The sequence below is a fragment of the Megalobrama amblycephala genome, linkage group LG3 (genome assembly GCF_018812025.1).
Source record: "Megalobrama amblycephala isolate DHTTF-2021 linkage group LG3, ASM1881202v1, whole genome shotgun sequence".
NCBI lineage: Eukaryota > Metazoa > Chordata > Actinopteri > Cypriniformes > Xenocyprididae > Megalobrama > Megalobrama amblycephala.
In genome coordinates this window covers 44,192,822-44,207,052 of record NC_063046.1, presented here as the reverse complement: position 1 = coordinate 44,207,052, position 14,231 = coordinate 44,192,822, and the positions used below count along the sequence as shown (strand labels likewise).

General features: G+C 34.8%; 1 protein-coding gene across 3 annotated transcripts in view; it reads right to left on the bottom strand.

The window, feature by feature from the left end:
* Window positions 1-223: 223 nt before the first annotated feature.
* arap2 (ArfGAP with RhoGAP domain, ankyrin repeat and PH domain 2) overlaps window positions 224-14,231 on the bottom strand; it is a 126,882-nt gene continuing 112,874 nt past the window's right edge. For 2 of the 3 annotated variants that reach the window (XM_048185621.1, XM_048185622.1), the window contains exons 29-33: window positions 9,056-9,138; window positions 6,791-6,826; window positions 6,484-6,547; window positions 1,624-1,746; window positions 224-1,338 (exon numbers count right to left, since the gene is read on the bottom strand). In XM_048185621.1, coding sequence (XP_048041578.1) covers window positions 1,009-1,338; window positions 1,624-1,746; window positions 6,484-6,547; window positions 6,791-6,826; window positions 9,056-9,138 — 636 coding nt within the window. In that variant the 3' untranslated portion in view covers window positions 224-1,008. Of the gene's footprint in view, window positions 1,339-1,623; window positions 1,747-2,925; window positions 3,563-6,483; window positions 6,548-6,790; window positions 6,827-9,055; window positions 9,139-14,231 lie in introns of those variants that run through there. The other variant, XM_048185623.1, reaches the window with a different exon arrangement.

The following is a 14,231-nucleotide window of genomic DNA, read 5'->3' as shown; positions in this document are numbered from 1 at the left end:
TTCTCACACAAACCAATCGTTTCGTGTCTTAGGACATCAATGCGTCGTCACGAGCCGCAGGGTTTAATTTGGATTTGTCTATGCTTTTTTTTTTTACTCTTATAGATGGAGTTCCCATTGACACGCATTATACGGCTGACAGACCGCAACGGTTGGAGTTAAAAATCATCATTTGTGTTCTTCTGAAGAAACAAAGTCACCTACATCTTGGATGCACTGGGGGTAAGCAGATAAACATCAAATTTTCATTTTTGGGTGAACTATCCCTTTAAATTTGAACTTACTTTGTTAAAAAAAGTATGTTCAATATAGTATAAATATAGCTAGTTTCAATGAAATTCAGATGTAATACATCCACCATGTTGTTACTGTCACGTGATTTACCAGTGTCGGTTGCGTTGCTTCACTGCCATTCATAAATCTTCTCCCATGGCCTCATGGGATTGTAAAGTGTCCATCGAATGCATAGTTCAGAGTTTCTGTGGAAGTAGTAGGTCATCCAGGAACTTTTCACTTACTGTTTTTCCAATACTATGTAGTCAGACATACTATTCTGTTGGCATACTGTTTTTTGCATACTATATAGTAGGGAAGTATACGATTTCGGACATAGCGATGGAGATTTTAGATAATACTGGAGTATCATTGTCTAGTAGTGTCTTTTTCAACCTCAGCTAGAAAAAAAACAGATATGAGAATGAAGAAGGAAATGCATGTTACCATGCAAAGGACTCTAGACATTGTTCTAAATTAAAGGAATATGACTTAATGTGACATGTGGAGAGCAGTTGTAGTTATGCACAAAAAAGGTCATTGCATCCAATTTTTCACTCACCAGTTTCTTCAAATATTTACTATAATTACTCTCCCTGTCCCTCTATGTTAAATACTTGATCCAAAAAGTCCAACTTCCTTACTGAGAGGCATCTGTGCTTGGATTAGTCTGTTTTTATTTTTCTCATGCACAATGGAAGTGCAATGGACAAGACACCTGTCTTTCTGTCTCTTTTAATTGTCTTTGTTCAAAGAACGTCCTGTTTTGTTGAGAACAGTACTTAGTTCATTAATGAGGTTTTGAGGCAACTGCACACCTCTGCTGGGCAACACGGCTTTCCTCTGTGATAGCTGGGTGAGAGCGCTGGGGTCTTGTTGAAGTGATGTTCTTCGCTGAGACTGGAGTGTGTTATCAATCACCATTTCAGGCCTGGAGAGACATGGAGTTTCCTCACCGCTCACCAATTTATTCATCGAATCTGATTGGTTGCCCTCATCTGTGGTCATTTGATTTTGTGTATTTGAACCTTCTATACTTGTAGTGAGGACCGACTTCCCTTTAACCTGCAGAAGAAGGAAAAAATACATAGATATTCATGGCTATAGGAGTCAAAAGCTGTTTTGTATGCAGGGAATAGACTTGAGGCCCAATTCCAACAACCATTTTGTGGACAAGACAATATGGATATGGTTTAACTGTCAACAAAGACGGAGATCAGGTCCGATTACTAACTGTGCTGCCCTTTAGAGGTGTTCATTGAAGCAAGAATTCATTAAGCAACATTAAATGAAATGGTTTGTTAAGTATTTATGACATTTATGTGAGTGTAGAGCAGGTTTAATGCTGACCTCTCTGTGGTGTTTGGATGCTCTGGTCTGTGTAGGGCTGTAAGTGGATGTTCTCCTTCTGCTCAGGTTATAAGGTAACGACGCACTCTGCTTTAGGTCTTTAGGCCATAAGTCACCTTCATGCTGCAAGCACATTTAGGTTTATGCATTTGGCAGATACTTTCATCCAAATCAATATTACATTCAAGGATCATATTTTATCAGTTTATGCAGGAATCGACCCGATGATTTTGGCTCAATGCTAGCGCAATGCTTTACAGTTTGAGCTAAAGGGAATAGAAAGAGCAATTTCCAGCCAATGGACCCTTTTCACATTTCCGAGGTTCTCAGAAGCGGAAGTCATCGTAATTGGGTCGACTTGAATGGCAGCAAATATAATTTTCGTTTTCCAATTTGCTTTAACAACAACGGGAAAAAAATCCATGATAGTGTTTCCACGACTTTCCAAAAGAGAGACAAAATATCGAGAGATAGATTACAGCAGTCAAGAATGATGAGAAATCTGCCATCACTCCCTCAGCCGTTGTATTAGAAACATACATGCAGCGGTGTTCTTTTTTTTCTTCTTTTTTTGTAATTTACTGCCGAGGTAATATAAAACAAAGTGTAGCATAATAAATTAATATTATTTTATTATTTTTTAAAAATCAAAATATAAAAAAAACTTTTCTACATTTGCAATGATGACAACTGTGGAAACATCAACACATTCTCTGAAAAGGGTCCATCAATTATTTTACAGGTGAGTATAATAAGCAGGAAAATAGTTTTTCATTCCTAAAGAAAATACCAATGTTTGCAAGAGAGTAAAAGCATATAAACTCAATGTCTACACTACTGTAAAAAAAAGCTTTGGATCAATAAGTTTTTTTTAGGGGGGTTTTGGGGGGATAAATTAATGCATTAATTCAGCAAAAATTTCAGTAAAGACATTTACAATTTTATAAAAGATTGCCATTTCAAATAACTGCCTTTTTCTTTTTTTTTAATTCATCAAAGAATCTTAAAAGAAATGTAGCACTGTTTCCACAAAAATAAATAGCAGCACCACTGGTATATATAATAAATGTTAGTGTAATAATAATATGATGTTTAAATGTTTCTTGAGCATCAAATCAACATATTAAAATTATTTCTGAATGATTATGTGACAATGAAGACTGGAGTTATGATGCTGAAAATTCAGCTTTACCATGACAAGAATAAATTACATTTTATATTATATTAACATAGAACAGTTACTTTAAATTGCAATAATATTTCACAATTTTTCATCAAATAAATGCAGCCTTGCTGAGCATACAGGACTTCTTTCAAAAACATTGCAAAAATTTTACGCACCCCAGACATTTTAACGGTAGTGTATGTTGTCGGCTGAGCATCACCGCAAGGAAAAGTATGCAAACAGATAATTTAGTATGAAAATATTACAGTGACAATGTGGTGAAACTATTTAGTAAAACACCAGGAAAATCATAGTACTGCCTTCCAACTTATAGAAATTAATGTAGGATTTTATTCATTTTCATGACATTTCTAGGCCTGGAAATCCGGATTTTACCTGATATTTTGATATTTGCCATGACAGTGGGAACTTAGGTGAAAAAAAGTTGCAGACAGAAAATGTATAGCTTACTTTTAAGCTTTAAGTCTCAGGCAAGCAAAAGACTTAAAACTTCCATATATTCTCAAGGAGCTCTAACTAACACTAACTTTCTGACCTTAATGATGTAGGAACAAATGTGCTGGAACATTCTGGACCTATTCTTGAGCTGAAAACTCGCTAAGACAGCTCATACTTTCCACGGTGACTTTATGGCCTTTGAGTTGTTCTTCACGTCTACACCCTCATTTTAGCAGCAGAAGGTCTCATCTGCCTGTTCCTTTACCTACCCAGCACTGCTCTCCAGTTTCTATGGAAACCACGCCAAGCAGAATACTGGGTGAAATGGAAGCAGCGAGAGGTTACAAGAGTCTCAGAGCACAGAGTATCAATTAATCTACCTGCATGGACTCCACAACCACTTTTGGTGCATGTAATAATGAGACAAAACAATATGTACACTGAATTATGGTACATGCCCTCCACTCCTCGTTTACTCTACCGCTTGGGAAATAAACCTCTCTGCGCCCCACCTCTCCAGAATAGGAGGAAGAAAAATTAAGAACTGAAGTGCTTTATTTTTCTTCCTCGTATCAGTTCAAAACCACAAAAGCAGGAATAAACCTCGACAATGAAAATAGTGAACCTGTAGGAAGTAGATAAGGATGAGGCATTAGGACTGAAGAGAGGGGCAGGAGAAATCTGAGAGGGTTAGTGGATTGGAGGAGAGATCTAAACAATGGCTAAATCATCTACTCCTTCTCTGCCATCTCTTGCCTTTGGTTTAAGTTATTAATACTGAATCAGCTGAGTCAGGCCCTCTGCGTGTAGCAGTGCCCAGCTTGTCTAAAGAAGAGTCTGCTGGAACCAGTGTTATTGTGGCAGTCTGCATGACCTTATTTCAGCTAAAAGACCTTTCCGGATAATGTGATTTATACTCATGGAGGACGACCTTGAAAACATTCCCTCAATTCTTAGGGCTAGTTTTCTTCTAACTTTCTCTGGAAAAAGGAAATGCAGCATTATAAAAAGGGAGTGTGGGATATCATGGACCTTATGAAGTAAGTACACTTTAGCATACTAAAATAAGTTCTTATTACAGAAATATTATACTTATTACTTAAGTGCAAAATAGTGTAATGTTTCTGGACACTTAACCGTGTGTTAAGTGAAATTATATGAAAATGGATTATAGTTTTAATTTATATTAAATGCAATTAGCTGATCTTTTTAGTGTTTTTCTTTTCTTTTTTTTTTTGACTCTCTTATGTACATTTTTATATTACATCTATTGTTTATATTGGTTTTACTTCCAAATGCACTGACAGGCATTTATAGAAAACTAAATAGACTGTATTGCAATTTCTATTGAAACATGTCTGTATTGTATTCAAATATATTTGTCATGACACGTTTGTAACGATGAAGTTGCAATTTAGTACATTTTAAATATAGTAACTTTAAATGTAATATTGAACAACACATTACAGTTTAAATTACAATCAAGTATTCCACATTTGGTTTATAATGTTACTCATCAAAAAAGTGTACTGTTTAAAGCACAACAAAAAGATTATTAAAACAAAGATTTAAAATTTATTTTAGAGCACTTTGTAATACTTTTAAAAACCTTAAGAAACAGTCATAAATCATTCTCTCATTAAAGGGATAGTTTACCCAAAATATAAATTCTGGCATCATTTACTCACTGTTTGGTTACCGATATTCTTCAAAATATCCTCTTTTGTGTTCAGCATAAGAAAGAAATTCATACAAGTTTGGAACAAATTGAGGGTGAGAAAATGATGATCAAATTTTCATTTTTCATTCTTTGGGTGAACTATTAATTTAAGTACACTTAAGCGGCCTTTTATTTCATTACCATTTTATTACCTGCAAGTACAGTTTATATTTGTGTGTGTGTATATATATATATATATATATATATATATATATATAGTACAGTCCAAAAGTTTGGAACCACTACGATTTTTAATGTTTTTAAAAGAAGTTTCGTCTGCTCACCAAGGCTACATTTATTTAATTAAAAATACAGTAAAAAACAGTAATATTGTGAAATATTATTACAATTTAAAATAACTGTTTTCTATTTGAATATATTTCACAAAGTAATTTATTCCTGTGATGGCAAAGCTGAATTTTCAGCATCATTACTCCAGTCTTCAGTGTCACATGATCCTTCAGAAATCATTCTAATATGCTGATCTGCTGCTCAAGAAACATTTAATGTGTACAATTGTACAAAATATTTGTGTACAATATTTTTTTTCAGGATTATTTGATGAATAGAAAGTTCAAAAGAACAGTGTTTATCTGAAATCTAATCTTTTGTAACATTATAAATGTCTTTACTGCCACTTTTGATTGATTTAATGCATCCTTGCTGAATAAAAGTATTCATTTCTTTAATTTCTTTTCAAAAAAATAAAAATAAAAATTCTTACTGACCCCAAACTTTTGAACGGTAGTGTATAATGCTACAGAAGCTTTGTATTTCAGATAAATGCTGTTCTTTTGAACTTTCTATTCATCAAGGAATCCTGAAAAAAAAGTACACAACTGTTTTCAACATTGAAAATAATCATAAATGTTTATTGAGCAGCAAATCAGCATATTAGAATGATTTCTGAAGGATCATGTGACACTGAAGACTGGAGTAACGATGCTGAAAATTCAGCTTTGCATCACAGGAATAAATTACTTTGTCAAATATATTTAAATAGTACACAGTTATTTTAAATTGTAATAATATTTCACAATATTACTGTTTTTTACTGTATTTTTAATTAAATAAATGTAGTCTTGGTGAGCAGACGAAACTTCTTTTAAAAACATTAAAAATCTTAGTGGTTCCAAATTTTGGACTGTACTGTATATATACACACACATACTTTTAATATTTGAAGTGTACTACAAATGCACTTTCAAAAAATTAAGCACACTTTTCCACTAGGGTGTATAGGGATGGTACCAGATGGTAATACCATGTTTGCCATATTCATGTACCATGGTATTTACAAGGCACTCCAAGGTGCTTTACAGAATACCTTGATGGTGATATCATGGTACTTTATGAAGGGAACTGATGAGAAGTGCTTCATTTTTGGTTGCTGAAGTGAAGCATTTCCAGATGTGGAACAGTACACATCTAAAAATTGCATTACAAAACCTCTTAACGTGCCCATTTCTAACAATGTTAACTGCACATTATCAGCACTTAAACGAAGAAAGCTCACCTTCACTCTGATAATGGAGGTGACCCAGTCCTGCTGAGAATCATTCCCTTTACAGCAGAAATACCTTTTTCAGGGAGGATGAAAATGCATATAGTCAGAACACTGAAGCAATCAAGTGTCCTATTTGAAATTCTGTCATGCAGTTCTGTACTTCAAGTACTAAGCTGTACAAAACCTTAGTACGTTTTTTGGATGATTTATTAAAAAAAGGCACATATTATTCAGTTCCAGCTAAATGTTTTTCCTAAAAACAGTGCTGAAGCATATGACTGAATGTGCAATTAGGAACAGAGTTAATTGCACTTACCACTGCTGCTTTTCAGTATAAACAGTAAATCCCCAACTGTTGAAAATTAGTCAGAAAAACAACAAAAATTCTTGCATTAGTTTCACAGCATTTCATTCAGGTTCTCCACATCAACTATATTCAGCTTTTCCTAATGGTGCCACCATCTGACCCCTTGAGAACCTCTAAAGTGCTAAGATACCATTAAATTCAGCTTAACTTTAGCAGCCAGCAGACAAGCACTATAGAAAAGATGACCTATTTTGCTTGTGTAAGAGATTTATATCAATGGCACATGCCCTGTTATACTTTACACTTTTACAGATGTAACTTTTTTGCTGACCTATTTCTCATTAATATATTTAATTCATGGTTCATGGTTGAAATGGTCAAAATGAAATGTTTTCAGACCTCACATAGCATTTTGGTGATTGTGGCTGAAAAAAAACAGCTGTTATTTCCACAAAACTGGTCATATAATGAGCATAATGTGTTTCTTCAACTTCTGGCACTTTGTCCCTAGTGCTTTTTGAATAATAAAAAAAAATACTTTATTTTCTTTTTGCTACTTTTCAAATAATTTTTTTTTTAAACTGGTTATATCAAGAAAGAATGAAATAACCAAACCATATTAATATTTATTACATGCAAATGATTTATATAAATTATTACTTCTGTCTTCTGTTTTGACATCGTTTCCACCAAAATAAGCACTTCTACTTGTATTAAAATTTCAGTTAGTGTACCTGTGTACCAATGAGACAACAGTGTCTGTGAAGAGCTTGCTTGAGATATATTATGAAACAGAAGATTTGACAAGAAAATAAAGAAAACAAAAATCAGGGAAAATATTACAGCTGATGTGCATATTGCATGTTATTTAGTTTCCAATCAAGCTGTTCAGTAATTGTGCCATAAGTGTGAAAATATTACCCAAATGTGTGTATAAAAAAATTCAGTGTCTTTACCACGAATTAAGAATTTCTGGGAGTGTAATCTTAGGTTATCTTGGGTTTTTTACCTGAATGAACAATTGACGTAAGAGTGCAAAAATGTCTTTTAAGGCTCTGTCTACAATAATATCTACATTTAGATGCATTTGAAAATGGCATTTTCATTTCAAAATGCTCCCTTTCCATAATAGTGTTTTCCAAAAGTTGCTCATCCACAATGTAACATCTGAACATTCTTAAACTACCTTATTGCAATGTAATAAAAGCTTGTGATGACACCAAAAGACCAGACATAATAAAGTCCTCACACTATCCTTCTGGCACGATCATTTCATTAGCAAAATATCCCATGTTTTCAAAAATCTTCAGTTTTGTTAAAAAAAAAAACGCTGTCTCAATGTGGATGGAAAGCCAAATTGGAAAGAAAAAGCATTTTCAAGCAAAAACATATTAGTGTGGAAAAGGCCCAAAATAAGTTTATCTAGAAGTCTACAAGAACAAAAGTGCCTATAGTTGAAGAAAGATTAAAAAAAGATAAAAGAAAGATAAAAAAAAAAAAAAAAAAGCAAAATACTTTGCATGTCGATACCTCAATGTAACATTGAAAAAATAACATGGGAGAAAAGATTGGAAATCAATTGGGGTAAAATGCTATTGTAAGAATCATGCCATGGATACATTCACAAGGAAAATTATAAATAAATGATCATTAGCAAAAAAGACTTCAGTGCACTCATAAATTACACAACCGCCATAAATTACAAAAACACAACATTACTGAAATGAAACAAATCCACAGTTAACAATTTTCCCAGCAGGAGAGAGAAAAACATAGTACAGTGTATTTGCTAAATTACGTTTAATGAATTTTGTAATTGTGAGATATAAATCTTCTTTCAGATTGACTGTGATAGTCTTGTTTCTGAGGGGGCATTTGGCACTAAACCAAGCTGCTCTGCCTGTTTGGCACAAAAGATAAAGACTGAACTAAGAACTCATTTGAACTCGAACCTAGAGTTAATGTAAGAACATTTATGAATCCATCTTAATTACACGTTTAGGATTATTAATACATCTCGTCTTTCAATGCGGCCACACTAATATTGAATAATTTGTTTCATAAAATTGTTAGTGTGCTCTACGTGCTCCGGATTTAAAATAAGGATTATAAAGAGGGTTTGGAGAAATTGTTACAAAAGGCACCAGTTTGTTAATGAACTTGAGCAAGATGCAATTAGGTAACACTTTTGCTAAATGTAAAAAGAGAATAACTGCTTCAATTAATTAATTTATTTTGTGGTATAGCACTAGATAGATACTTTAGACCATTTACCTGCTTGTTGGTTTCAACTTCCTTCGTAGCCCTAAGTAACATTTAACAGACTTTATTGAAGCCTCTCTTTCTGGCTTGGTACTCTGTGGAAACAATGACACGTTTCAAAATCAACACAGTGCATTTATTTAAAATAATGCTGTATCTACACATATTTTACAGTATATGCAACCTAGCTCGTTTTAATGCTACTTTATTGCATGGATTACACTTTATGCCAAGTTCACGCTCCAGGATTTTAAGCCCGATTTGCATGTTAACGAGTTCGCCGACAGTTTTATTTAGATTTGTTGTTCAACATTACTTGAGCATTTTATACCTGTTTACCTTAAGGAGTTAAAAGTGCGTGACTACTGTACTGTCCTCGCTTAAGAATTCAGTCAGACGGTGGGAGTGGAAGGAAGGAGATCGAGCGGGATTTTGTGTTGCTGTCGATTTGCAATCTCTTCTTATTGATAGGCCCTCTTGCTATTTAGGGAAATGAACCCAGCGCTATGATTGGTTGAACTCTTTCTTTTGCTGGATTTGAGTACTACGCGTGTACAGAGCCAGGTTTTTGCGTAGTATAGAGTGACAAATCGTACCAGTGTACTTTGAGGTCAAAATGCATACCCGCTACGCAAAATGCGTACATGTTGGCAGGTATGCAACACTCATGAATGGAATGTGTTTTTTAAGCCGCGCACACACTTAAGCCGCGCACACACTTAAGGATTGTAAGGCCGATTATGAATGTAAATTGATACTTATGACTGATTGCGCTCAAACGCGTCCAGTCAGAGCCAGTTGCGTTCCGTCTGCGATTACAGTCGGTGTTCAAATTCCATGTGTGAGTATATAAATCGGCTCCAGTCGAAGGAAACAATCGGTATGTGTGTTCAGTTCAGTCTTAGAATGTTTCAGCTAATCGTTAGGTGTGTGACCCTGAATATCCGACGATTCGAATCTTCGATAGGAGGAGCCTGATTCGACTACCAATCTCACAATCGAATCGTCGCAGAGGTGTTATGAGACGATTTTACATAGATGTACTGGATCTTTCCCAATAGGTTAACATACAGCCTATTATGTTAATACTATAAATAAAAATGTGAAAAGAAAGAAGCTTTTAATAAATATTTTTAATGTGCGTGAATAAATCCAACCACCCCTGTGACAGATTTAAGTTTCAATTCCATGACTCGTGACCGACAGAGGAGCATCTTTGTGGCAGGGATTAAATCTTTAACAATGTCCTGGATAAAGTGTACAATTGGATGCACTTTGAAATGGTAAAAGATGATCCAAAAAACGTATGATGCAAGTTGTGCCAACAGCTCATGTCCTAGGACTCAACAATGACAAACACTGCGGCGCGCTTCTGCCGGCCAACGAGCTGACTAATGTTAGCTGACTAGCGCGCTATTTGAAAAGACACAAACGGACACAGACAGATCGCGTGAAAGACTGTATTTTTCTCTCTCAATCAGGTAGGGTAGCTACAAGTGATTTCAAACTATTTCAGCCGGATGTAAAATGATTTTTGGATGGTGTGAATGTTTAGCTAAAAAGACTGCCACTCCAGTTTAGCGTTTATTGCCTCTGCAGTTAAAAAGACAAAGTTGACAATTCTGGCTATACTTTCGTTATTTTAATAATTTCTTTAATTTTAATTTATTTATTTATCACTCTGGGTTATTTAATTTAACTATTTGTGGCTTGTGTTTTGAATATATGCTGCACTTCAGGCATTTTGCACTTTGACTTGATCATATTTCATTTTTTTAATTAGACTATTTTCATTTATTAGAACGATATATTCTGTTCTAATTCAATTCTGTAAATTAATGTTTGATTAAAAAATTATATATTTTTTAATTAAATTAATTTATTTTTTTGTTTTTTGGTGCATCATTGTTGCGCTGTAGATTAGTTAAAGCTTGCTCGCACAGACAATTTAGCCGATGTAATTTGATTTGCCGACATATGAAATTTATATCTATCTGAGTGGCCTTTCTGCAGTATATATATATATATATATATATATATATATATATATATATATATATATGAGCAATATCACACGAGTAGCCGTGCGATATGGCTGTATATCAGCACGGCTGTGACAATGTGTGTGTACTGTACAACAGCCCATGCGAGAGTGAATTGAGTGCCTGAAAACAAAAGTCCACTTGATAGTGCGCACAAGTGGCACACGCTGAACGCGTCTTTCTGCAGCTAAATACTTTCAAAGGCTCGCACGCGCGTCATAACTGGAATAGTCTTCGGACTCATCGCATCTGAAAAGTGATCATTCTGAAATTCCAAAGCAAGAGTCGTATCGTTTGAATTCAAATGCAGACTGTGTTGAAAATCTGTTTTATCATTCCTATAAATGTTTTTACCATTCTGTCTGCATGTTAGTGATAATATCTAATTTATATTAAAGTCCTGGGACTCTTTCCAAACCCATATGACTTTCATTCATCTTCAGAACTCAAATGAAGATCTTTTTGATGAAATATGAGAGCTTTCTGTCCCTCCATAGTTAGCTATGCAACTGAAACTTTGAAGCTTTTAAAAGTTTATAAAGAGATCATAGAACTAATCCAGGGGTAGGCAAGTTCGGTCCTAGAGAGCCGCTGTCCTGCAGAGTTTAGCTCCAACCCTGAAAAAAAAAAACCTTCAGCTGCCTATACATGGGTTTCATGTGACGTCACTGTATTCTATCGCCGCCATATTTGTGACCGGTCACAGCTGCGCGCCCTGTTAAAGTCTATGGTGACAGCAGCTACAACTACCAGAGGAAGGCCAACGAAACGCTCTCAGAAGGTTCACAACAAGTTTATAATATATCTTGGATATGTGGTGCTGTTAGCCGTTTCAACAGTCGTCAGAACTACAAATTTATTTGATCCCAAAGTAGTTTGATCGGCAGAATTATTGGCTTCATTCAGAAGGGACCACACCACTGGCAGCCAAACAGCAACGCACAACATTAATAACTGCTGGGACTGTCATTTACATAACATTATAACGAGAACACTATTGTAATAAAATGTTGTGAATTCTCTGTGTTGTTGTTTCAGCGTGTTGTTGTGGTAAGAGCGCGTCTGAGTTAAACATTGATTACATAACTTGTTCAAACTTCACTTGTGCATTCACGTCATTTTGTACAGATAAAACGTATTAATTTTATGAAGTATAAATATCTGATTATTCTCATAAAGGATGTGTTTCGTTGAGGTAAATAACCCACTGAGCTGATGATCATCTATAGCTTCAGCACGAGCGCTCAAAAAGTAAGACAAAACATTAATATGATTGGGACTGTCTTCTTCTTATACATGATATTATAATCATATATACTTGTAAAATAACGTTGTGAATTATTTGGGCTTATTTGCTGTGTTTCAGAGTTTGGGTTTTCAAGTTCATCTGTGCGTGATTTTGTGCAAATACTAGTTGTAATATTATTTTTATTTTGTATTAATATCTGGATTATTTTATATAGGATGTGTTCCGTTGAGTTAATTAACTTTCAGTTTATGTGTTTTTATTCTCTTCAACTTCAGCGTGCGCAGCTCAAACAGCAATGATTAAGTCATTAAAATGTTTAACGTTACTACACAGTAATATTAAAACTTTAATATTTCTTTTAGAAAATGAATGCATTATTTTTAATAACTAGCTCTTATATTGTTCTAGTATTATTTTCATCAACACATAGTTTGATTAATAATAAGGATCATGAACAATAACAGATTTTTTTTTTTCTCAAATCATCTCATTTTGATAACAGTATTATTTGAGCTGCACGCGCTGAATGAACACCCGTAAACTGAAGCGCTTTGCTAGAAGGTTAATTAACTCAACGGGACACATCCTATATAGGGTAATTCATATATATTTATACAAGATATACATAAAATTACAACTTATATTTGCACAAAATCATGCACGCATGTACTTGAACTAAGTAATGTAGTCAGCTGGTGTCGTGAATTTGTTCATCCTGTAACAACACGCCGAAACACAGCAACTAGAATTCACAATATTTTCAAATAAATCAAATAAATTTGTAGTTCTGACGACTGTTGAAACGGCTAACAGCACCACATATCCCAGATATATTGTAAACTTGTTGTGAACCCTTTGAATTAACCCTTTAAAATGCTACCTAATAATGCTATATATCTATTAGAAATCTTTCCAAACAGTCACCAGGTACTAAAAACTGATGCACATACTGTATGCAGAAAAGTAGAGTGAAATAAAAAAAAAACTGCTTTATTTCCCCCAGCTCATTCCTTGAATCAAAAGGGGGAAAAAACAGCAATTTCCTGTTTACAGCTGTTTGGAGCCCAAGGGCATTGTGTAAACTACATGTGCCGACAACACTGTTGTTGTTGCCTGGAAGGGATGTACTTCGTACGTAATGCACCGCAAAACACGAGCGGCATACGCGAACACATCAACGACGGCAAAATGAGATCTAACCGAGGATCCTAACTTACAAAAAATGCACGAAACAAAAAACAAAGGCATCAGAATATCAATTAAATTTCTGCTTCACAGCCAATTCCCACCTTCTTCACTTGATAATTAGCTGAATATTCTGCAGCAGCCAGAAATTACACTAATTAAGAAAAGAACAGGCTTCATTCAGAGTGTCTTCGCCTCTCCGCCTTCCCTCCATTTCCCTCCCGGTCTCACACACACACATACACACGTCCTCACACTTTGCTCAAATATCAGTTATTAACACATCTTGCACTCTTTAGGAGACTGTGTCTTAGCTCATGGAGTGTATGCCCCTGAGGAAGAGCGGATCGGCGTACGCACAGAGTGAATAAAGTAAGTATGAGGAGATATTACAAAGAGAGAAACCTAACAGACTGCAGTCGTTTAAATCACTGTACTCAATTCAGGGGGTATGAGAAGTCCCACATTACTTTAATTCAAAATGAAAATAGCCATTACGGGTTTATTTGTTTCCTTTTTTTTCTTCCACGCTTATTACAAGCGGACCCCTGTGATTGGCCCAAAGCAGGTAATTTCACATCCGCTGTGTTTTTTAATTACTATTTCATCTGTAAATGCATGCTAAGAAAACAAACAGAGCTAATATGAAATGCCAAGCTGGAAAATCTAAATTGGTAAACTGGCAACTGCTGACAAACTTCTGGTAAACAGC